Raw genomic sequence first — 25047 nt, 5'->3', positions numbered from 1 at the left:
ACTGATTTTTGTTACAAATGAAGAAAGGAAGTGCTATTAAAACTTTCCATATTTTTCCTCCTTGTAGACAGTTGTTTCTTCCACCAAACCCTTATGCCAAAAAATAGTTTCCTTTCCCATTTTCAGATTCTTTTGAGGGACTCTCATAAACTTCCTCCAACCAGGACTTTCTCAGTATCTTCTGAACCATGTTTGATTGTTCATCAATGTTTATTCCTCAGAGCAGATTGTGACTATGTATCTAAATCCATTTGAATGCCTCTTGGTTGTTCCACCCCATTCCCTCACTTTACTGCATGCTCTACATTTGTCCATCTTTTAAGGCCTGAATTGCTCCAGATGGTCACAGGGAACAGAAGTTCTGCAGTTCTCTGACAAGGGCTGCGTGTGAATTGTTCATTAGATTTCTCTTTCAAAAACAACTGTCTTGAAGTTTGATATGTGATTATATAACATATGGTCAGACAGTTACATGATGGAATAGAATAGAATAGAATAGAATAGAATAGAATAGAATAGAATAGAATAGAATAGAATAGAATAGAATAGAATTCTTTATTGGCCAAGTGTGATTGGACACAAAAGGAATTTGTCTTTGGTGCAGATGCTCTCAGTGTACATCAAAAGACATGAAATGATACATTCATCAAGAATCATAAGGTGCAGCTCTTCATGATACTCATAGGGTACAAATAAGCAATCAGAAAACAATCAATATGAATATAAATAATAAGGATATAAGCAATAAAGTTACAGTCCTGCAGTCATAAGTGGGAGGAAATGGATGATAGGAACGATGAGAAGACTAATAGTAATGCAGTCTTAGTGAATGGTTTGACAGTGGTGAGGGAATTATTTGTTTAGCAGAGTGATGGTGTTTGGGAAAAAACTTTCCTTGTATCTAAACATGACAGCTAAAGATGCAGATTTTTTTCAAATATATATATTTGAACATATATATATATATATATATATATATATATATATATATATATGTGTGTGTGTGTGTGTGTGTGTGTGTGTGTGTGTGTGTGTGTGTGTGTGTGTGTGTGTGTGTATCAAATCTATGGAGCATTTGTTGCAAATCATTTGAGATTTTAGACAACATATCACTGTCTATATATAAGAGTATGCAGAATTTTGCCTTCCCCAATAACCAGTTTCTAGGCATTTCCTTTATTCTTATCTATCAGTTCATTAAACAAGCAACAGGATATCACACAATGGTGTTTTCCTCCCTGAACATGAAAAAGTCACAATGTATTCCATTTATTCTCCCCACCCCATCCTTCCTCCCTTTCTTCCAACCAAGAATCTTCCTTCTTCACAATATTTGAAAAGGATAAAAAAATACTACCAACAGTAGAAGCCGGAATATATCCATTAATATCTATTTTACATGATCGTGTCTATTAATAATGTTCTCCATTAAGTATATAGAGAGCAAAAAACGTAGCTCATTTAAACTGCAGAATTAAAAGAACTCTAATAAACATTTGAATGAAAAAGTTGGCAGGGAACTTGGCAAAGCCAAGTTGCAAACAAACATGCTTCAAAACAATCCAACATAGTGAAACAAACCCACCATATTTTTAAAGCTACTTTTGATGATAATAGACCTTTAACATCAAATCATATTTCCAAGTTGTTCATGGGGCCTCACTGGGGTGAACGGACATCAATGAAAAATAAAAATGTGGTTGATTAACAAATAGTCTGTGATTATTTACATCACTTCATTTCCAATTATTTAAAGAACTATCTATCCTCTCATGTCACAACTTTTTTTAGAAATCAGATCAAGTACAAAAATACCCTAAAGTCAAATTAAAATTTTCAAATCTCTGCATAAATCAGAGATTTTTGTGTCTCATGATATTTTCTCTACAATTAAGATGGGGTCTCAGTAGGATAATATAACATTTGGGAAAAAAGATGCAAGCCAAGAGACCAGCCCCAGAGGCCAAGATAGAGAAGATTTCCACAGCTACCATGGACTTCCCTTTGGTGCTCAGGTAGGTGGGGAGGAAGGTGATCCAAACACTGCAAAAGACCAACATACTAAAAGTAATGAACTTGGCTTCGTTAAAACTGTTGGGCAACTTCCTAGCCAGAAAGGCCACCATGAAACTGATAATAGCCAGGAAACCCAGGAAGGCAAGGACAGCATAAAACATTGATGCTAAGCCTTCATTACATTCCAAGATGGCCTCTCCAACCAAGGAGTGGAAGTCCAAGTTGGGAAATGGGGGATAGGTTACCAACCAGATTGCACAAATAATTGCTTGGACCAGGGGACAGACTGAGACAATAGAGTTGGTCAGAGGCTTTCCTAAGAATTTATTTGTCCTATTCCCTGGTTTGGTTGCCATGAAGGCCAAAACTACCATGACAGTTTTTGCCAACACAGAGGAAACTGCAAGGGAAAACAGAATGGCAAAGGAAGTTTGTCGGAAGAGACAGGTGAGCTTCCCAGGTCGACCAATGAAGAGGAAAGAGCAGAGGAAGCAGAGAAGCAGAGACACGAGGAGGATGTAGGTGAGGTCTCGGTTGTTGGCCTTGACAATTGGTGTGTCACGATGTTTAAGGAAAACCACAAAGACTGTAGATGTGGTCACAAAGAGAAAAAGAGTGAGAGAAACTAAAGCGTATCCCAAGTTATCTTGATAGGCAAGGAAGTGGAGCTTCTTGGCAATGCAATGGTTCTTGCTCTCATGGGGATATTGGTCTTCTGGGCAAGGGTCACACTGGACTGCATCTGAAATCAAAAGTCTTTGTCTGAACATGATTTCCCCTTCTCTGCAATGACCAACCCACAAAGATAAAGATGGAATGACCCACTGTGCTAACTGTAGTGCATTATAAAGGGCAAACTACACTTCATTCATGATGACCCTGAGATCTATTCAGCTCCAGCTGGTCAATTTGGTGGAGGAAAATAAAAGCTCCCTCCAGTCTTTAGACACTTCCATGATTCCTGTGGCTTTTACTGCGAGACAGATTGCCAACTGTTGTTTACCCCAGTTTCTACTGGAACCCACAGAAGACCGATAGTCCTGTCAGCCAGCAATCCTGCTCATTTGTTTATATGTGTCTCATCTGCTTCACCTTCAGAGATTTTTGCAGGAAAGTTTAGCAAACATAGATAGTGGGGCCTTCGGTTTTCTCCAAAAGTTCTAACAATTTCCTGGCAGATTCATAATACTGAAAGAACAAGCAACTCCCACCCCACCAAATAATAAAGCTTAAACCCCATACCACACCCCTTCAGGAAAAATGGGTAGTTGGATTTTTTTCAATGTGATGTGATAGCAGGAATGGGAATTCTGGTAGGGAAACTTAAAATTTTGGCATGAAACTACCGTGCATTAATAGCTGAGAGGTGGGGAAGATGGTCCATGGGGTTAAGAAAGGTCAGAACCATCAACTAAAAGTTCTGCTGAGACCTATGAACAGGTTGATTAAGGCTGATAAAGTTTGATTAGGTTGATTAAGTAGATTAACTAGGTTGATTAAGTTTGACCAAAGTTATTGTGGGTTCTTTCCAAAGCCTTCTGTGGAAACCCTAGAAACTATCAAAAACTGTTTAAAACTTTCCTATCACTTCTCCTTTTTCAACATGGTTATAATTGTTTCTTTTTTCTTAGCAAAGAAAGCTTGTAAGGCAGAAAACTCAGAACAGCAATGCAATTATTCTGATTTGTAGATTTCTTCCTTTCATCTTGGGATAATATGTCATTGTTGGTTCATTCATTCACTCAGTCCTTCATTTAGGGCTAAGACTGGCTATTCCCCTAAAAGACATGGAAATTTTACCCCCATAATCTTGAAAAGCTGCTGCTAATAATGTACAGAATAAAGAATAACATAGTTGAAAGGGACCTCGGAGGTCTTCTAGTCCAACCCCCACTCAAGCAGAAGACCCTTAAATAAGGCTGAGTTCAATGGGCCACTCTTTACATTGCATCATCTTGATTTGGCAGAACTGATTTGCTCTCTCAGGTTCTCCTTCAATCCTCTCCATCCAGCCTTGCCAGACCTCCTCATTCGGCTTTGAGGGACTTCTTGAACAACTTGCCTGTTTGATTAGAGATGGTCCCATCTGGGCAAGAAACACATTCATAGCAGCAAATGGGCCTCCCCTCTGCCACTTTCCTGACCTGTCCTGGAAGGCAGTGCTTCACACATCGGGAGAAAGGCTTTGTCTGGAAGGAGAGATTTTAGTGTTGAGAGGTGAGAAACATTCAGCTCGGCTACATGATCTGCATAAAAGTGCCTCCTTCTCGCTCCATTCTGATCACAGTTTCCACCTCAACAGCCCCTTCTCTTATCTCAGTTTTCCTTAGCCCTGGAAGCAGCATCTGGTCCCCACCTGGTTGGCCCACACAATGGCATCAGGATCGATGCTGAAACCTTCAGCTGAACGAGCCTCGGAATTGACCCATCCGACTTTCTCTCGAAGGATCGTCATATTTGCAAAGACGACCCAGTTGAGGATATCAAATCCTTCATATTTCATCCCAGTTTCTGAAAAGGAGACTTCATTCCCAGCAGTGTTGTTAAAAACCATGTTTCTCAAGAAAGCGTTGATCTGAAATTGCAAAACAAGCAAACAAAGAACAAGCTCATAAAAGGGAAAAGAGTTGGTATAAAGAGATTATCAGAGCTGTTTCCTAGGAAAGAAAGATCCTTAGCTCCAGAAATTTAGAGAAAAGTACTTTTATTAGGAACAATCCAAAAGCAAAAAATTCCAGGCAAGCTCTGAGGCAAAGCGCACGAAAACAGCAACTTGAAACAAACTGTACAGTCCAGCCCCCTTGTAGCTAGTCAACCAGAGGGATGCTGCATACCAAAGCTAGAAGAAATGACCTTGAAGTGATATGCTAAGTCCAGGCCATAGTTGCAAAGCTGCAATGAAAAATTATCCACTGATCTCTTTCCCCTTTTCTATGGCAGCAAACAGCAGGCTAACTGACAGATGATTTCTTTTAAAATTGCAATATGTTGAAGGAATATTATTCTGAATGCGACATGAAACAGAGATGGGATTAGCCAGCATTTCCTGGATAGGCCTTTAAGAGACCCTGAAAGATCCAGGAATAGCCCTTTTTTTGGGGCGACAGAAATGCAGCTAACAAAGCTGCTGAATTTGGGACAGCTCCGGAACGGGAAGAAATCAGAAAGAGAAAGTGTGTTGAATTGGTGAGGAAATTTTATTATTAGAGAAAGAGACTACCCAAGAAAATTTTTTAAGTTAAATTAAAATTGAAGACAAAAGAATGTAGACGGCAAGATTGGTCTGCACTGAACTTAGTGTGTTATCCAGTTTCTAATTTCTTTTTTTTTTACGGATGGAACTTTTTCAGAGGCTCCCTGTTTTTTAAACTGAATGGATTAATTTTTTCTTCTTCTTTTTTCACTTTTGCTTATATCTATGGGTTAAAATTCCCCTTCTTTTTTATAATGCCTGACTGGATTGATTGGATTGTTTTTTATCTCAATTTAAGGGTTTTTTCTTTCTTAATCTTGGAATATAAAGAAGAAAATAAGAAGGATTAAAGAGAGTTGTAACTACAGGAGGAAAAACAGTTACACTGCCACTTAGAGGCTGGAGGCTGGATACATTGTTTTTCCTTCTTTCTCTTTGATCACTTGAGATTCAAGGTTCTTTCAGCTTGTTTACTGACAGTGATAGTAGGAAGTGCACAAGTTGCTTATACAGGTGCCTTTTGGAAGTTCTATCACTAGCTTTTGGAGAGAAGACAACATTTTGACTTGAAAGATAATAACCTTTTTGAAGTGTATTAAATAGCCTTGAACCCTATAGTGGCATTATCTGCAAAATTTAAAGAATGGCCCAGCAGGAATAAGAAACTGTAACATTGCAAATGATTATGTTTGAAATTCAAAATCTGTTAGCTGTAACAGAGAGAATTGAAAAGAATTTGGAGAATATGGAATACAAAACAGAAAAATTGGATGGAGAAATTGAGGATGTTTTCCAAATGAAGAAAGTGGAGGACAGAGTTCAAAAGATGGAAGGAAAAAAGAAGCAAAGAGATACTAAAAATAAAGTGAGTGTGGTTGGTAATGGCAAGAACGGAAGATGGAAAGAGAAGATGGATAGATTGGAACTCTACCCCAGACTTCAAAGCACAGAAGAAGAAAAGAGAGAAAATTGACAGAGATAAGGAGAGAAATCTTGATAGAAGCACTAGTGATAACCAAAGATAAACTGATAGAAAGAGCAGATATTGGGTTTCAAGCTTTTGTGAGATACAAAAGGAACAGCATGTTGCCAAGGGAGGTTTATATAAGATTTATTAAGAAAGTAACTAGAACATTAATGCTGCAAATGGCAAGAGATATAAGATTGTACTATCACTGGAGGGATACAGGTTGATGCAATGAAAATGTATAATAAAAATTAAGCTAAATGTAGTTTACTAGCTATAGGTAAATAATGATTAATAGTGATAACAACACATATAGATATATCAGTTTGATAATATGAAATTTTATATAAACAATATATGGAGATTATGAGAGGAGGTTTAAAAGCTTTATCTAGAATATGTTATAAAGTTGTATTGTGATTGGATGATTTTAGGATGATTTAATGGAATGTTATTATGTAATCCTATTCTAGATTTTGAATATTATATATAAAAGGACATAAAAACAATTATAGTCAAATTCAGGTTGAGATATAATAATTGTGATATACATGAATATAGGTGAATTTAAAATATGCGATTTGATATGAAAAGCAGGTGGTGACTATGGAAGAGATGCATGGAAATACTGTAACCAACTGACATATTTTCTACAATTTGTAATGGAAGATGGGTCTTTTATTTTTATTTTTATCTTTGTTTGTCTTTGTTTAAAAACAAATAAAAATTGTTTAAAAAAAGGGACAATCTGTTATTCCTTTTACTTTATTATACGCAGCTGCAGAACTGGAGTAGCAAGTGTTTTCTTAGTTGATAGAGAAAATAATGTTTGGCAAATAAGGAAAATATATTTCACTTTAAGGTTAAGAAAAACAATTTTCATGTCAAATGAAAGCGTGGAGGGAGCAAAATATACCTATTAAATTTGAGACTTAATTCCATTTAAACGATGACTTGTTGTTACACCAGAATCCCAACTGAAATGGAAGTTGAGACAATGAAAGTTCCATTTCTGGAGCGGCTACATCTTCAGCTTCAAGGATTGGACCTAAACGCTACTGTGAAGGGGAAAGAAAAGTGCTAGAAAAAGTAAATTAATAGGAAAACTGCAGAGCCAGGTGACTCCTCTGTAAAATCTCATTGGTTAAGCAGTTAATCCAAGTAATGAGATCCATCAATATTGCATGTTCCTGCTTGGAAGTTTCTCTAAGTTTTCTCATTCTTATTTACTTTATTGTTTCCCTTACGAATCGTCTGGAGACAACAGGGAAAATTTCTGTAAATTTCAAGATATGAGATTTTTGTAAAAAGAGGGTGGGGGAAGTACTTAGACAAGACAGTGGAGATTAAAGGCAAAAGTTCATAAATCCTAAAAGAGTGCAAAGTGAAGAATTTATGTTTCACAGACAAAGAAATAAAGGAATAAAACATAAATTCGACACAAAAATAGTTTGTCATGAAAGTCACTGTCTGTGAAGGCTCCTGGATTGGGACTGAAAGGCAGAAATGGAAGCAGTATGTTCTGCCCCATAATTGGGTAGACCAGACAAAGAAATACTTAGTGCAAAGTGAAGGTAACCAAGAGAAAGAAAGATTCCTTGGCCAAAAGGGAAGACCTGAAGATGAGAGTTACCTGCCAGGGCTTCATAGAGAGCAGTTGTGGCTTCTTTCTGCCCCTCTTCAATACCCGTCGTGATTCCCATGTATACGCAGCCTGTAATGCGTGTGCCACAGAATAGGCAGCATTGTAGATGCTGTAGCTGAAACCAGTCATCTTTCCATCAAAGACAGAAGCCGGGAGGGTGTCCAGGTTCTCCCGCCCTGTGCAAACCCTTCGGCCACCAGGTGAGGACACACCTGCCTTCAACATATCACAGTCAAATACAACTTCCCACCATTCAGGGAGAAAGACGTTTCCGTGAGGTTCGTGTGGATTCAGAGCCCAGAGATAATCTTTGAATCCTGACACTGGGTTTGTGTGGACCGTGAAAGACAAAGCACCATGGAGGGACTTTAATTTCACCCAATCGTAGTGATAGCCAATAGCTGAAAATTCCCATTGGGTGGTCAGGATCCAGACCTTCCCAGAAGAAGCCTGGTTCTCTTCTTCATAAGTATAGAGGGATACTATAACGCTTTGCAGAGCATTGGAGTCCCCAGAAATAATCACAACCTGAGCATCACTGTTCAAAATTGTCTGAAGCATATATATTTGAGTCCTGTGCAATATATTCAATATTGAGATTACGGGCAAGATCTGTTCCACAAATTGTATGCAAATATCATACTGGGACAGGGTGGCATCAAAAATCTGGATGAAATGGTCACTGCTCTCTGATTTCTGAACAACAATCCCAATCCAATTCCACTGGAAATACAGAAGGAGTCGGACAATGGCTGCATTCTGCAGGTGATACTGGGGATCGATCTGGTAGAAGGTGGGGAACTGAGTCTTATCCCTCAGAGCAGGGTCAGAGAAGCGATACCCTAGCTGAAGGGAGGTTGGGGATGGAGAAAAAGGAAGAAGTTAAACAAGGAAAATAGTATCTGTATTTTTGTTACTATCTAGACAAGTAGGTTATCCTATTCTAGACCTCATCCCCACAACCTTCCTCTTTCATGAGATGTTTTCTACAGGTCACAGAATTGGCTCTGCAGGTTATTGGAAGTAACCACACAAGACAGAACATACAACATTACATTTGCATTCCCCCTTTCATCATGTTACATGTCCAAGTACCTGAGAAGTTTTGAAACAGCCAAACACGGTTGCCATCTGGTATGAGGTTCTAGAGTTGAGACCCCCAAGGACAGAGAGAAGGCTGTCCTGTGTGTCACACTTATAGTTAGGAAACAATTTTCCCCAGCTGGAGAGGAGAGACAGGCTGACCTCTTCAGTCATGCTTGCATACTGGTTCTCTTGGTAGATGCGGAAGCCCAGGGTGATGTTGGGGAGAAGCTGTGGGTCTGTGTTGACCTCCTGAATGGCAAATGCCAAGGCCAGGACATGTTGGTAGTTCTTGGGAATAGGTCTTTGTTGGAGGATGTGTTGGAGGACAAAAATTAGACAGGAGCAGGAGGGAGATTTTGGTTAAGAAAGCATTATCAGGATTCTAGGAGTTAATCATAAAACAGATCAATACAATTTATTTTACTGCTGTCAGAAAACAGGGTTACTGTCAATCAGTTGTCTCTCCCTCAGTCTGAAGCACCTTTCTATGAGCGGGTGCAGAAATTATCATTTACAGCATGAACTCAGTTTAAGTCAGTATTGACTTTTCCAAAATGTATTTCTCACTCCAGTTAAGGAAATGAGGCTGATCATCTTGCTAAAGCTACACACTTTATTATATCCAGTCTTGGAAATCTTTACAGGCTGACAACTTGCATTCTCAGGGACTTATTCCCACCCTTCACCCATCATGTTATCAGAGTCCTTTTCAATTTGGTGGCTTCATAAATCCAATAAATTAGAGTCTGACCAGATTGACTTTTGCTGACCCGCAATGATTTACCCAATAAATCTGGAAAGCACTTTTAGTGTCTCAGAATGTGGAACTCTTTCAGTTGGGGATTCTCAAAGAAGCTCACTTGGCTGACCTAGAAGGGCCCAGGATTAAGAGGAGATTGAAATTAAATTAAATTAGAATTAAATTGAATGCCTGACCAGATTATTTTTTTGCTGGATAGTAACGATTAAGCTGATATATCTGGGTGACATCCACTTAGAAAAAGCCCTTTTAATGCCTCAGAATGCAGAACTCTTTCTGTTGGGGATTCTCCAAGAAACTCTCTTGGCTTGCCCAGGATTTAAAGGAGATTTATGGTAAGCGAGACATGGTGGGACAAAAGACAGACCTTCTCTATATTTGATATAATGAAAGCATGAAGCATGGTGTTACAGATCATCAGAATAATGAGATGGGAAGATGAATTTAGTCCAACTATAAGATAGAGGATCCTGGCATTATTTCTCCCTAAGTTCAGTCCAAATTGGCTTCTCTGCAACGTGCACTTTACCTACAGAAATATGGAGAAAAGGTTGACTCCCTTGTATGACAAGCTATTCTTCTCCACTGAAGAGTCAGAGGGCTTGAGAAGGGGATTAGAAGGAGATTGAATCATCAAGGAGAAACAGTGTGAGGCTAGGTGGGATTTAAATCTGCCCCATCTTCAAGTCTGCCCTTTCCATGTTGCCCTGAATAAAAAGACAATCAAGGAAAGACTTACAGATAATAGACATCCCAATCACCAGGACGCTCATCTAAAGTAAAAAATGGGACTACAGAAATTGAGAGAGGCAGGTTTCCACCGATAATGAGATCTCCAGGTCTGTAATAGTCTTTCTGTGCTTGGAAAGGTCTCCTCCAGAAGCAGTTTGGCCTCAGGACCATCTGGACGGCTGCAGGCAAGGACCATAGCAACATTAAAAGCCAAATCATTGGCCACAGAGAGAGACCCTCTTCCTAGAGCAAATCAAGAAAGGATGATGTAGGGAGTGTGATGCTCTCATGACTTCAGAGGGCTCAAGTAAGGTTTTAAGTCTTCAAGATAAACGTTCATCTCAGCTCCAACTCTGAAGAGACCCAGCCATGTTATTCAGAGCATGCTAAGTAAACATGTTTGGACTGGACACAAACCTCTTTATGCTAAGGGAGGGTTAATCTTTGGAAATCCACTGAGATGAAGTAAGAATTACTAGTGAATGGAAATAATAAAACACAAACTGAACTTAATAGAAAAGGAAGAATTGGCGCAACAAATCATAAGAGCAAAACAAAACTTTTTTGAAAATGCTAATAAATCAGGAAGTTGTTTAGCCTACAAATTGAAAAAAGAAAAAGAAAAGAAATTGATAAGTAAACTACAAGATGCGAAAGGAAACTTACAGTTTCAAAATGAGTGTCAGCATTCCAAATATCATACAAAATTAAATCAGAGTCCAAGGCAGAGCTTTCCTCAGAGTTCCAATTTATTAAGAGAGACATGTTGGTACTTCTGCGGGAAACCTGAGTCTGAAAGCTTCCCGGGGTTCCCACCCAGTTGAAAGTTCTGCGCATGTGCGGGACTTGGATGGCTGCCTGGCTTCTTGTTCCTCAGAAGCCAGTGCTAAAGACTAAAGATATCTAGAGCCTCCGGAGTCCATTCGTACTACCAACGGAGCCCCCTGGAAGGATTTGGTCCCAGGATTTTTACAAGGCTCAGCATTTTACCGGTAACTGATTGTGGCTGTCTCCCTGAGTAACGAACTGCGGCGGCTTGGTCCGGCGACTGCGGCGCGGGAGAGAAGATGGCGACGCCGCGCTGATAATTTCAGCGTTTTGCAACTTCTTGGCGCTCCCCCCCTCCCTGCTGGTCGTGACAGGCTTGGAGTGGTGCGGAGAGCTTGGGGGGCTCAATTAATTAATTTTTTACCATCTTTTTACCATCTTGAAGGCGAGGATTAACTTGCTGAAGACCATTGGGAGTTGTGGTTGGGGTGGTTGGGGTGATTGGCTGCGTTTACCATCTCGTAGCCCCCCCCTCGGACATCCCCCCCCCCGTTCTACCCTGTTGACTCTGCTGCCAGCTGCCTGTCCACTCCTAGGGTCCCTGGGCCGCTTGCCTGTTTGGCTAGGGGACTGAACGGAGGACGGAAGACGGAGCCCTGAATAGGACGTTTCGATCTGAGGAGGAAGAAGGTCTGGACGCCCCTCCCTCCCCCCAGCCTTGTCCCATTTACCATCGCAGCTGCCTCAATCATTATTCCTTTGTTATTGTTTATTAGGAATATTGGGAACAACAGATCATGGCAGCAGTAGGGACAAGGTTTGGGTATCAAGAAAACCATCGCTTTCCTCCCCTTTGCCTTGAGCAGCTGGGGCCAGCTTTAGATCTTGGCCCACCGGACTATGGACATTATATAACCCTAGGAAAGAGACTTTCTCCTATGTGGTCCGCTGATTTCCTCTGGGACTTTAAGGGGAATAAGACTGAACAATCTTTGTTTATAAATATCAGGCATTTTTGCCTTCCCTTTATTACACACGACTGCCTTTTATACTATCGAACTTTGACCTTCCAGCTGTGGACTTTTCTTTGGGGCATAGAAGAAGGAGAAGAGTGGAGCCCCCCATTAGGGTGAAAACCCCCCCCCTCAGGAGAGGGTGGATTATTACGTTGGACTACTACGAACTTAATACTATCTTGAACCTGCACAACCCTATCATTTTCTTATTTTAACTGGTATGTCGAGTGCATGGGATTGTCTGGTTGCATGAATGATCTCACTTTTATTTTATTTAGCTGTATTTGTGTTTTAATTCTTTTAGTGAGGACTGCTTGTGTGAGAGTTTGAGTATGAGTGATTCGGAGGACCTGGCGGGTTATATGGGGGCCATTGGGGTGGTTGGGGGGGGCCATATCCACGGGAGAGGGTCGGAGCATTGCGGTCATAACAGGGAGAGGCAGATATGGCGGGGACTTTAGGGCAGGCCATCATTGGGGAAGGAGGGTTCGCTATATTACAGAGATCCCTCCTTCCGGCCCTAGGAGTCCCACTCCAAGGTCAGATGGCGCGAGTAATCAGGACCCTGGTCTCAGGCTGCTGTCGCTAAATGCCAGGTCTGTGGTTCATAAGGCCCCCCTCATCCGGGACTTGATAATTGATGAGGGCGCAGACCTGGCATGTATTACTGAAACATGGCTGGGCACGGAGGGAGGAGTCCCCCTCATAGAGATGTGCCCAGATGGATTTCAGGTGCTGCATCAGCCAAGGGCCCAGAGAAGGGGTGGCGGTGTGGCTGTAGTAGCCCGGGAGTCTTTAGTACCTCGTAGGATCCCTGCTCCGGAGCTTGTCGGGTGTGAGTCCCTGCTGGTGAAGCTGGACCTCAAGGGTCAAGTGGGTTTGTTGCTTACGTACCTGCCTCCCAACTGCGTTGCAAAAGCCCTCTCCTCGCTTCTCGAGTCAGTAGCCGAGCTGGCGGTTGAGTTCCCTAGACTTATGGTGCTGGGGGATTTCAACCTGCCTTCGCTCGGTGAACGCTCTGATGGAGCGCAGGAGTTCATGGCTTCCATGACAGCCATGGGCTTGACTCAGGTAATTCGAGGCCCAACCCACTCAGCGGGTCACACGCTCGACCTCGTATTCCTCTCGGAGCAGTGGAGTTATGATCTTGGTCTGAGGGGTAATGAGATCATACCCCTGTCATGGTCAGACCACTACCTACTGAGACTAGACTTCCGGAGGCCAAACCCCCACCGTAGGGAGGAGGAACCGACCAGGTGGTTCCGCCCCAAGCGACTGATGGACCCTGTTAGGTTCCAGACGGAGCTTGGGGTTATTCCAGATACTCTCGCCCACAGTTCGGTGGAGACCCTTGTCGCTGCCTGGCACTCGGCAGCTTCGGGGTCTCTAAACCAGATTGCGCCACTACGGCCCCTCCGGGTCAGCGGCCCCCGGAGGCCTCCTTGGTTCACCGAGGAGCTCCGGGAGATAAAGCGCCGGAGGAGACGCCTAGAGCACTTGTGGAGATCAGACAGGTCCGAATTGAACCGGGCACTTGTAACAGCATGCACCAAGGAGTATACTCGAGCTTTAAGATCGGCAAAAAGAACACACATTGCCTCCTTGGTAGCGTCCGCCGAGTCCCGCCCAGCAGCCCTGTTTAGGATAACCCGCTCCCTCCTAAATAGGAGGGAGACGGGGGACCCCTTACAGGGTAAGGCTGAGGAGTATGTTCAGTTCTTGGCGGACAAAGTTGCCCGGTTTCGAGCGGACCTGGACTCCACTCTTGCAGAGCCAGCTGAGACACAGGGGAAAGACTTGGCAAACCATCTCTGGGTTGAGTTTCAGGAAGTTGCCTCTGGGGATGTGGACAAGGCTATGCGAGCTGTGAGTACCTCCACTTGTGTACTGGACCCGTGTCCCTCCTGGCTGGTTGCCAACAGCAGTGAGGTGACACGAGGCTGGATCCAAGCGGTTGTTGTTGCATCTCTTCGGGAGGGGCACTTCCCCACTGAGCTTAAGGCAGCGGTGGTGAGACCCCTTCTGAAGAAACCGTCTTTGGATCCAGCTGTTCTTAATAACTACCGCCCAGTCTCCAACCTTCCCTTTGTGGGGAAGGTTGTTGAGAAAGTGGTTGCCCTCCAGCTTCAGCGTACCTTGGAGGAAGCAAACTATCTTGACCCCTTCCAGTCCAGCTTCAGACCAGGTTACAGCACAGAAACCGCTTTGGTCGCATTAACCGATGATCTCTGGAGAGCTAGGGATGGAGGCTTTGCGTCCATCCTGGTTCTCCTTGACCTCTCAGCGGCTTTCGATACCATCGACCATGGTATCCTTCTGCGACGACTGCGGGAGGTGGGAGTGGGCGGCACTGTTTTGCAGTGGTTCTCCTCCTACCTCTCGGACAGGTCGCAGTCGGTGTTGGTGGGTGGGCAGAGATCGTCCCCGAGGCCCCTAACATATGGGGTGCCACAGGGGTCGGTCTTGTCCCCCCTCCTATTTAACATATACATGAAACCGCTGGGCGAGATCATTCGGAGGCACGGGATAAAGTATCACCAATATGCGGACGATACACAATTGTATCTGTCCGCCCCGTGCCAACTCAATGAAGCGGTGGACGTGATGAACCAGGGTCTGGAAGCTGTTAAAGACTGGATGAGAGCAAACAAACTGGTGCTCAACCCAGACAAGACCGAGTGGCTGTTGTGTTTTCCTCCCAATAATTTGACCACCGTACCATCAATCAGGCTGGGGGGACAAAATATATACCCCTCAGATAGGGTCCGCAACTTGGGAGTCCTCCTGGATCCACAGCTGAGTTTTGATCACCATCTATCAGCTGTGACCAGGGGGGCATTTGCCCAGGTTCGCCTGGTGCGCCAGTTGCGGCCCTACCTGAATCGGGAGGCTCTCACGACAGTCACTCGAGCCCTTGTGATCTCTAAGCTGGAATACTGCAATGTGCTCTACATGGGGCTGCCCTTGAAGAGCACCCGGAGACTTCAGCTAGTACAGAACGCGGCCGCGCGAGTGATTGTGGGAGCACCTCGGTTCACCCACATAACACCTATCCTCTGCGAGCTGCGCTGGCTGCCTGTAGATCTCCGGGTGCAATTCAAGGTCTTACTTACCACCCATAAAGCGCTCCATGGTAGTGGATCTGACTATTTGAGAGACCGCCTCCTGCCAATAACCTCCCTGCGTCCCATCAGATCGCATAGAGCGGGCCTCCTCCGTATTCCATCCGCCAGTCAGTGCCGACTGGCGACCACCCGGAGGAGAGCCTTCTCAGTTGCTGCTCCGACGCTATGGAACAATCTCCCCGTGGAGATTCGTACCCTGACCACAGTCCAGGCCTTCCGTACAGCCCTCAAGATCTGGCTAGCCCATCAGGCCTGGGGATAAATTTTCTTGCCCCTCCCGAATGCTGAGTGAATGTTGTGTTTTAGTACTTTTTAGTTATCTCACAATTTTTTTTCCTGTATTTTGTCTTTCACTCCCCTTCCCTTACTATTGTAAGCCGCCCTGAGTCCCCTCAGGGAAAAGGGCGGCCTATAAATGCTAAATAAAATCTAAATAAAAAATCTAAATGATCTTGCCCCCACATCACAAGTCCATCACATGGTCCAATCTTCCACTGCCTCGCTGGCATTTCCACCCCTCCAGTTCTGGTCAGGCTCAGAGATGCGAAGACAAAGAATGACCTTGGCTTTCTAGAAAGGATTTTTTTATTTTGACAACAACTTACTATTCCCCCTCCCAATTCCCCACTAATGAAACAGCATAGTAAAATAAGAGAGAGTGTGGCAGGCCAAAGATCCTAAAAGGAACCGGCTGCAGGCCTGACAGGCGGCCTCTCCTCAGAAGAAAAACGTTTCCTGAAAAGAGAATAACATAAAAGTTAACATAACAAAATTAACCACCTCTCCCCCACCCCCAAGGAGATCCTTTGGCTTATCGGGAAACTTATCATGGAATTGTTTTACTAACTTAGCTGCTTTTAGGTCCCAGCTTTTCACCCAAGTGGCTACGGACAAAGGGTACCCCTTCCAATGCACTAAATACTGTAAGCGACCCTATACAGCCTGGAGTCTAAGATTTTTTCACCTCATAATGTGTTTCTCCTTTTACCCCTACAGGAGGAGGGGGAGCTTGTGTGAATGATCTTATGCTGGACCCAATTACTGGTTTCAACAAGCTACAATGAAATCCTGGGTAAATCTTCCCTAGAATTCTGGGTAGACTGAGTTGAACTGTAACTGGGTTAATTATCTTCACTATTGGGAATGGACCTAGAAATTTTGGGCCAAATTTCTTGCTAGGCATTCCTAATCTTATGTAATTGGTAGATATAAAAACTTTGTCCACTACATGAAAGGGGAGTGGGAGTGAGCAGTGTTTATCAGCTTGTTTCTTGTAGATTTCTGCCGCATCTCCTAGAGCTTTTTTCGTATTTTCCCATCCTTTCTTTAGCGTGTCCATCCATTCATTCAGAGACATGGAGGAGGGAGGTTCTCTAGGTAGCTCAGGCATTGGAACAAATTCCATGCCACTGGTAATCTGGAAAGGGTTTAATCCAGTGCTCCTGTGGACCGCATTGTTGTATGCCACATCAGCGAAGGGCAGCAAGTCTGACCAGTTGTCTTGCTGATAGTCCACGTAACACCACGTGTATTGTTCCACCATCACACCAGGCTAGAGGTCTTGTGTGTATGCGTAGTTTACAATCGACATGCTGATTAAGTATCGAGTGTAGCTGGTGTCCACGACTGCTTCAACTTCCCCTTCCACCCCTGTTTCAGGTACTTGGAGCTTGGCTTGGAAGGTGAAGGGATGGATGGGTGCACTCACCATTGGGTTGTCTTCGACATTTTTCTCCTCTCAGGCCTCCCCATTGGTAGGACTTTTCATCAACTTAGGTTGGGCTATATTTACGATTAACATATGCACTGGAGGAATTCTCTCCCGAAATAATGCAGGAACTCCTGCAAAGAAAAAGATGAACACATATTTATGCATTTCAGATAGCAGAAGAAAATGATATTTTTATTTCTATTCTGTTCTGTTCTGTTCTCTTTGATTCTACTCTACTCCACTCTATGATTTTCAGGCAATTTCATGTATAGGCATAAGTAATAAAGTAGGTAAGCATAAATATTCACAATGACCAAAAGCCAAGTTACTTTCCTAAACCTCTACTGTTAGTATTCCTAGGGGGGGGGTGGAATTGCCTGAATAAAGGAAACACATGACTTACATTTTCGTATAAATATTGCTAAGACACTTGAAGGTTGCCTTTTGATATGCCAATTATGAAACATTCCTTCTCTGTTTCTGTTTTGCTAACACTCTCCCACTCCTCTATGGATTTATTTTCCTCACAGTGCCTGCCCTGATTTATGACTTCACTGGCCAGAGAGAGCCATTCTTTATTCTTTGATGCAGAAATAAAAAAAAAAATCTGATAAATTTTGGAGTAGGTTGAGTCGTGTTCTGTGTGCTAAAGTTGACAGAGGTTGCTTTCACACAACTAGAAAAACATTGCAAATGAAATACACGGGGTGGGTCACACAGCATGCTAATCCATAGAAACAACCTTAGGAAACCACCTGAGGTGGTTCTCCAAATATGCCCACTAGGACCATTAAAGCATCTGTCAGAATGGTCATCTTGCTCTATGTTCTCTTTTGCTCTGAGGTTCATATCTCCACTCTGGAATGACCACTTTATAAAACTCAGACAATCTTTGAAAGAACTTTTAGGAAGGTCTTTCCTACATGAATCTCATGGACAAGTGGTTTAGTTTACTTATCTTCCCTCCCCCCAACCTCTTTCCAACAGAATATTATACTGAATTTGCTTTCTTTTTCTGAAAATTACCATTTCAATCTGATTTCTGGTTTCCTGCCTAGGCAGGGGGTTGGACTAGAAGATCTCCAAGGTCCCTTCCATACTGCTATTGTATTTGCATAGAGTAGAGTAGAGTAGAGTAGAGTAGAGTAGAGTAGAGTAGAGTAGAGTAGATGGTGTTGGTCGGTGGGCAGAGATCGACCCCTAGGCCCCTAACGTATGGGGTGCCGCAGGGTTCGGTCCTGTCCCCCCTCCTTTTTAATATCTACATGAAACCGCTGGGTGAGATCATTCGACGGCACAGGATAAAATACCACCAGTATGCGGACGATACACAGCTGTATCTGTCCGCCCCGTGCCAACTCAATGAAGCGATTGACATGATGTGCCAGGGCCTCGAGGCTGTTAGGGACTGGATGGGGGGTTAACAAGCTTGTACTCAATCCAGATAAGACCGAGTGGCTGCTGTGCTTCCCTCCTACTAATTGGACAAGTGTTCCACCTCTCAGGCTGGGGGGTCAAACAGTACGCCCCTCAGACAGTGTCCGCAACTTGGGAGTCCTCCTGGACCCACAGCTGACTTTTTGAACACCATTTGTCAGCTGTGACCAGGGGGGCATTTGCCCAGGTTCGCCTGGTGCACCAGTTGTGTCCCTACCTGAACTGGGAGGCTCTCACAACAGTCACTCGTGCCCTTGTGACCTCCAGGCTGGATTACTGCAACGTGCTCTACATGGGGCAGCCCTTGAAGAGTATTCGGCGACTTCAGCTTGTCCAGAATGCAGCCGCGCGAGCGATCGTGGGTGCGCCTCGGTTCACCCACGTAACACCTATCCTACGCGAGCTGCACTGGCTGCCTGTTGATCTCCGGGTACGCTTCAAGGTGCTAGTTGTCACCTACAAAGCCCTTTATGGTATTGGACCTGGGTACTTGAGAGACCACCTACTGCCAATTACCTCCACTAGACCAATTAGATCCCATAGACTAGGCCTCCTCCGAATTCCATCAGCCGGCCAGTGTCGACTGGCGACTACCCGGAGGAGAGCCTTCTCTGTGGCTGCTCCGACCCTCTGGAACGAACTCCCCGTGGACATTCGTACCCTCACCACCCTCCAGGCCTTCTGCATAGCCCTCAAACCTGGCTGTTCCGACAGGCCTGGGGCTAAAGACTCGCTGCCCACTTCGAAATGGTATGATTGTTGTGCTTTTAACTATGTATGGTTTCTATGTTTTTGTAACTCTGTTGTACTTTTTGAGTTGTGAGCTGCCCTGAGTCCCTTCAGGGGAAAAGGGTGGCATACAAATAAATTAAACCATAACCAAACCATAGAGTAGAGTAGAGTAGAGTAGAGTTGAGTAGAATAGAATAGAATAGAATAGAATAGAATAGAATAGAATAGAATAGAATTCTTTATTGGCCGTGATTGGTGCATATGCTCTCAATGTACATAAAAAGACAGATACATACATCAAGAATCATAAGGTACAACACTTATTGATAATCATAGGGTACAAATAAGCAATCAGGAAATAATCTATATCAATATAAATCCTAAGGATACAAGCAACAAAGTTACCGTCATGCAGTCATAAGTGGTAGCGCCTAGGGTGATAGGAATGATGAGAAGACTAATAGTAATATTAACACAGCCTTAGTGAATAGTTTGACAGTGTTGAGGGAATTATTTGTTTAGATGATCATTTTATCATTTCTGTCCAAAGACGCATCATTTTAGTTCCTGTTTGAAATTCCATTTTGGATTTGGTACAATACAATTTAGAGTATTAAAACATTTCTCCTTAGGTCTCAGTATTGTGATGTGATATGCTTAACTAATTGGACAACCTTTTGGACAGTAACTGTGGCTAACAATCAAGTACTGGACCACGTAACACCAGCCATGATGCTGGAAGGAAACCATGAAACTGAGTCTCACTTACTTTGGCCATGTCATTCAGGGAAATTCCCTGGAGAAAGCAATGATGTTTGGAAGACATGAATGGCTTTGGATTTGGGGGATCTCTAGTTCTAGGACTACACACTCTATGGTGCTGGGTGGGGTAGCATTAGCCCCAAACAGACCCTGCAAGAAATGTGGGGTTGTTCTGGACTCACAACTCCTGCTTGAGCACCAAGTGGCAGTTATAGCTAGAAGGGCCTTTTCACAACTTTGTTTATGTGCCAGTTGCACCCATTCTAGGACAAAGGATGCCATAGTCACCTCCTGGTTGGGCTATTGCAATGCATTCCATATGGGCCACCCAGAAACTTCAGCTGGTGCAAAATGCATGAATAAGAACAATTATATTTCTGGTAGATCTCATTATACCTTTGGTTGCTGAGCTCCATTGGTTGGCCTCAACTCTACTCAAAGTTTCTGAAGTTCCCTCAAATCTGTTCATGCTAGAAGACTTGGGAACCCCGATAATTCTAACTCTTTTAATAAATGTTGTATAAAGGTTTTAAGCAATAATGTCCTCTTTATTTGCAGTTTTTACTGGACTGTTGTATGCTGCTGAGAATCATTTTGCACGACATGGATTGCCATATAAATTTCATGAGTCAATTAATCCGTTCCATCCCTTGTCTTGTGGGTGTAACTACACCAGTTCTTACACTTAAACATTGGTGTGATTGCTCACTCTTACTAGGGTCCAGCTGACTGTTACCATGCCCCATTAGAACCCATTCTGTCTGAAAATACTATGGCACAGGCAAAACTCCATCTTGTGTGCAGGTGCTCACTTTCATGTCAATCAAAACCACAACTTCGCCTTGACTCTCAAGTCCATCTGCTCTGTGGATTAGCAACAAGAGACACAAACATGTTTTTCCTATCTCAGGTGGAACCAACACCTGTTGCTGAGTAAGTAGGACAATTTGTTTTCCTTATAATTAGCAGAAGAACAATAATTCTTCGTGTATTCCCTCTGGATTTCAACCCAGAAGAATCTTAGAAGATAAAACTTGCTTTACAAACCATGCTCTGGTTTTTCAGTGGGGAGGGACCTTACCTTGTCTTCCAAAAAGCTAGCTTTGGGGTTTGTTGAGACTCAACTGACCTTCATGATTGATATAATAGTAGTTCATTGATGGATTATTCTTGTGACCTTATAATTGCAATAGAATACAGAACATAGTCTAATTTCAGAATAAGATAGATAGAAGCAAATAAAGCAATACAATACAAATGTTTTAATGCGAAGAGACATCAGATAAATTTGCCCTGGCGCCATCCAGCTGACAAGGAAGGCTCAACTATGTAAATCTGGTGAGATTTCTGATGCTCCCTGCAATTCAGCTTCTGCACTAACCTTGATTTTTGATCTAGGACGGATTGTGAGGAGAATGGCTGGGCTGCCTCTCCTGCCACTGCTTCTGCTCTTCTGGCTCCTTCCTTCAGTTACTGCTAAGAGGATACAAACCATATGTGCATTGCCAAAACATGTAAAGGTCCGAGATCAATGGGAATTTTACAGACCTGGAAATCTGATTATTGGAGGGAATTTGCCCCTGGTAACTTTTGTGAAGTCCAAAATACCAGATTTTCATGGGTACCCATTGCGGCTTAATATTGGCATTGTGTAAGTTTTACCTGGAGGGGAAAAATGTAGGTGATTGTTTTCTTCCCTCTGGATGTAAGGCCTCCTTTCAGAAATTTTTATGTATTTATGTATGTATGTATGTATGTATGTATGTATGTATGTATGTATGTATGTATGTATTATTCATTCTTTCATTCATTCTTTCATTCATTCATTCATTCATTCATTCATTTCATCAAGCATTTATTAGATAACAAATACACTGTAAGTATAAACATGACTATGAATACTTGAAATGAGTACAAATACAAATACAAGGGAATATTAGGACAGGGACGGTAGGCATGTGTGCACTTATGTACCACCCCTTACAGACCTCTAAGGAATGGGGTGAGGTTGACAGTAGACAGTCTAAGGTTAAAGTTTTGGGGCTTTAGGGAAGAAACCACAGAGTCAGGTAGTGCATTCCAGGCATTGACCACTCTGTTACTGAAGTTGTATTTTCTGCAATCAAGTTTGGAGTGCTTTACCTCGAGTTTGTATCTATTGTGTGTTCGTGTATTGCTGTGGTTGAAACTGAAGCAGTCATTGACGGTAGGACATTGTAGCGGATAATTTTGTGTACTATGCTTAGGTCAGACTGAATTTCAAGCCTAGTGGCCTAAGGTATTCTGTTGTGAGCAGAGGAGTGGAGGATTTTTCTCGTGAAATATCTCTAGATTCACTCAATTGTATTAATATCTGATATGCAGTGCGCATTTCAGACAGATGAGCTGTATTCGAGAATTGGTCTAGCAAATGTTTTGTGTGCTCTGGTTAACAGTATAATATTACCAGAGAAGAAGCTATGCAAGTTTAGGTTAACCACTCTTTATGCCTTTTTTGGCAATGTTACAGTGGCTCTGGTGCTTAGATAATTAGATATGACTACTCCAAGGTCATTGACAGAGTGAGGATAATCTACAAGGTCGTATCCACCCAGCTTGTATTTGGTGTTCTGATTCTTTTTGCCAATGTGTAAGACAGAGCATTTGTCAGTTGAGATTTGTAGTTGCCAATTGTTTGACCATTCTGACACATAGTCAAGGTCTTTGTGAAGGGTGAAGGGTGGCATTGCCGTGGTGTTAAATAGTTTTACATAATCAGCAAAGAGAATGCAGTTGCTTATAATGACCTCACAAAGGTCATTTATGTAAAGTATAAAGAGTGTTGGTCCTGCCTTGGGAGACACCATTGTTAACAGGTGCAGGATTTGATAGGGCACTCCCTATTTTGACCACTTGTTGCCTGTTTGACAGGAATGTAGCTATGCAATTATGTAGGGGTTCAGAGACACCATACTATTTCAGTTTTAGTTGTAGTTTGTAGTGTACCACTGAATCAAAGGCTTTACAGAAGTCTATGTAGATTGCGTCTATTGCCTTGCCCTGATGATTGAGTGTGTTGTCCATATTTTTTTGCAGTGTAGGAGTTGCAGATTACAAAACACTTTTTTCTGAAACCAAATTGTTTGTTAGAGAGTAGTTTGTTTGTTTCTAAGTGGAGGGTAACGGATTGGTTTATGACTGACTCCATGACTTTGCAAGTGATGCAACATAAAGAGATTGGTCTGTAATTTTCAACTAGGCTGGGCTCCCCCTTTTTGAAGATAGGGATGGCTGTGGCTAATGACCATAGGTTGGGCATGGAGCTGGTCCTGAAATATTTTTCAAAGATTATGATTAGAGGTTCAGCCATGGCAGTGGAAACTTTTTTAAGAAGTATGCACATCCTCCACCAGGTCTATAAATAGAGACAATTTTAGGCTGCATAGTGCCTTTTCTACATTATCTTCTGTAAAATTGATTTGTGTTAGTTCATTGTAATTATTTGTGTTACAACTAGGAAATATTGGGCATTCCTGTTTACAAAGACTGAGCTGAAGAATATGTTAAAGAGGTTTGCTTTAACCGCTTCATCATTACAGTCTTTGCCATTGGGTCCTGTTGGGGATGGGATGGATCTCGAGTCTTTAAGTTGGTTGTTTACAAAATTATAGAAGGTGTGGGTGGATTTCATGTGCAGAAGATTTTCTTTTTGATTGATGTGATAATTGGTGCATTCAGTCTCTATTTGATGGCATAAGTTTTTGTAATGGCTTTTAAAGTTAGCTAAGTAGCCAGTCTGGGTTTTTTGCCAAAGATATTTTTTTGGGGGGGGGCGGGATTGGAGCTTCCTTATTGTTTTGGTTAATTTGTTTTTCCTGGTTTTGGGGGTTATTAGTGGTACGTAAAGATTAACGACTTTTTTGACTTTGAGCAAAAAAATGTTATAATGATCAGTATTACAGTCAGTGAATAGAACTTGCTAATCAGGAGATGAGAGATCAGTGTCTATGAGATCATAGTTGGCTTTTTAAAAAGTTATAATCAGGTATCCCATCTTTATGGTGATTTTTGTAAGGGCGTATATTGGGACAAAAGTCAATCATGCTGTGGTCACTGTTGGAAAAGGGTTCTTTTATTTGTAGTCCATAAACTGAGTTTAAACTGTTGCAGAAGAGGAGATCAAGGCAGTTGTTGAGTCTAGTGTTGTTAATTACTAGTTGATCCAGTCCCAGATTAGTAACAGCATTGTATCGGTTGCATATATGGGTTCAGTTGTACATTCATTTAGGGCAGTTAATAAGAGATAGATTGAGGTCACCCAGAAAGATAAAAGGTGTGGGTAGGAGGTGGCCCATGTTAGTGAAGTTAACTTGTTAGCATGTACGATGTTCTAATTAAGGGCTCTGTAACATAGTAGGAAGCAAAGTATGGTATTTAAGGACAACCCGCATATGATGGTCTTAGGAAGAGCGTGTTCATGTTTAACTTGAATATTTTTTAGATTTTGTGACTTTTTATAGAAGATAGCAACTCCACCTCCTCTACGGATTTCACAATCAGTTCGGTAAACATGGGAGTCTCTTACTTTGATAATGGAGTCAGGGAGGGGTGGTTTCAACCATGTTTTGCAGACAAATATAATGTTGAACATAGCCATATGTAGTTAGAGGAGGAACTCAGGCATTTTGTTTATGATGCTTCTTGTGTTAATTAGCTTGCATTTAAGGTCAGTATGGTTGGTAATGAGGAAGTTAGGGGCATATGTACCTAGTTTTGGATGATGGGAGTTGGATGCTGGGTGATGGGCTATGGGACTTACTTTTGATGCAATCAGTGTGGTAGTCAATGTATAAGTCAGTATCTCCTTGATGTTGACGTCTTTTGAGTTCTGCACAGAGTTTGCGAGAGTGGGCTCGTTGCAGTATGGATAGGTCAGGCCATGAGCAAAATTTGTTATGGTTGCAGTTGGTACTCGCAATTGAGTTTATTGTATAAATGAATTTGCATTTGCTGGACTCATTCTTGCAAACCTCTACAAAACTGTGGGGCCAATCAGCCATCGTTTCTTGAACTCTGGAAATTCCAATGATTTCATCAGGGGAGAGTTGGTGTATGATG

The 25047-nt window shown here is 42.5% G+C and overlaps 1 protein-coding gene across 1 annotated transcript; it reads right to left on the bottom strand.

Moving 5' to 3' along the window:
- Positions 1–1853: 1853 nt before the first annotated feature.
- On the bottom strand, positions 1854–24989 carry LOC116506960 (vomeronasal type-2 receptor 26-like). The gene is made up of 7 exons (XM_032214860.1): positions 24749–24989; positions 10407–10440; positions 9067–9208; positions 7864–8667; positions 4373–4591; positions 4079–4205; positions 1854–2758 (listed from the first exon to the last, which is right to left on the bottom strand). The coding sequence occupies exons 1-7, from the start codon at positions 24987–24989 to the stop codon at positions 1854–1856; spliced, it is 2472 nt and encodes an 823-aa protein (XP_032070751.1).
- Between the last annotated feature and the right edge of the window lie 58 nt (positions 24990–25047).

Source organism: Thamnophis elegans, chromosome 1 (assembly GCF_009769535.1).
Source record: "Thamnophis elegans isolate rThaEle1 chromosome 1, rThaEle1.pri, whole genome shotgun sequence".
NCBI lineage: Eukaryota > Metazoa > Chordata > Lepidosauria > Squamata > Colubridae > Thamnophis > Thamnophis elegans.
The sequence above is the reverse complement of the archived record's forward strand: the minus strand, read 5'-3'. Positions and strand labels throughout refer to the sequence as shown.

Coding starts and splice junctions, on each gene's coding strand:
- LOC116506960 (XM_032214860.1), bottom strand. CDS start 24,989: ATGGCTGATTGGCCCCACAGTTTTGTAGAGGTTTGCAAGAATGAGTCC. Junction 10,441..24,748: donor CCACACTGATTGCATCAAAA/GTAAGTCCCATA, acceptor TTTTTACTTTAG/ATGAGCGTCCTGGTGATTGG. Junction 2,759..4,078: donor GACCATCTCTAATCAAACAG/GCAAGTTGTTCA, acceptor TTTTGATTTCAG/ATGCAGTCCAGTGTGACCCT.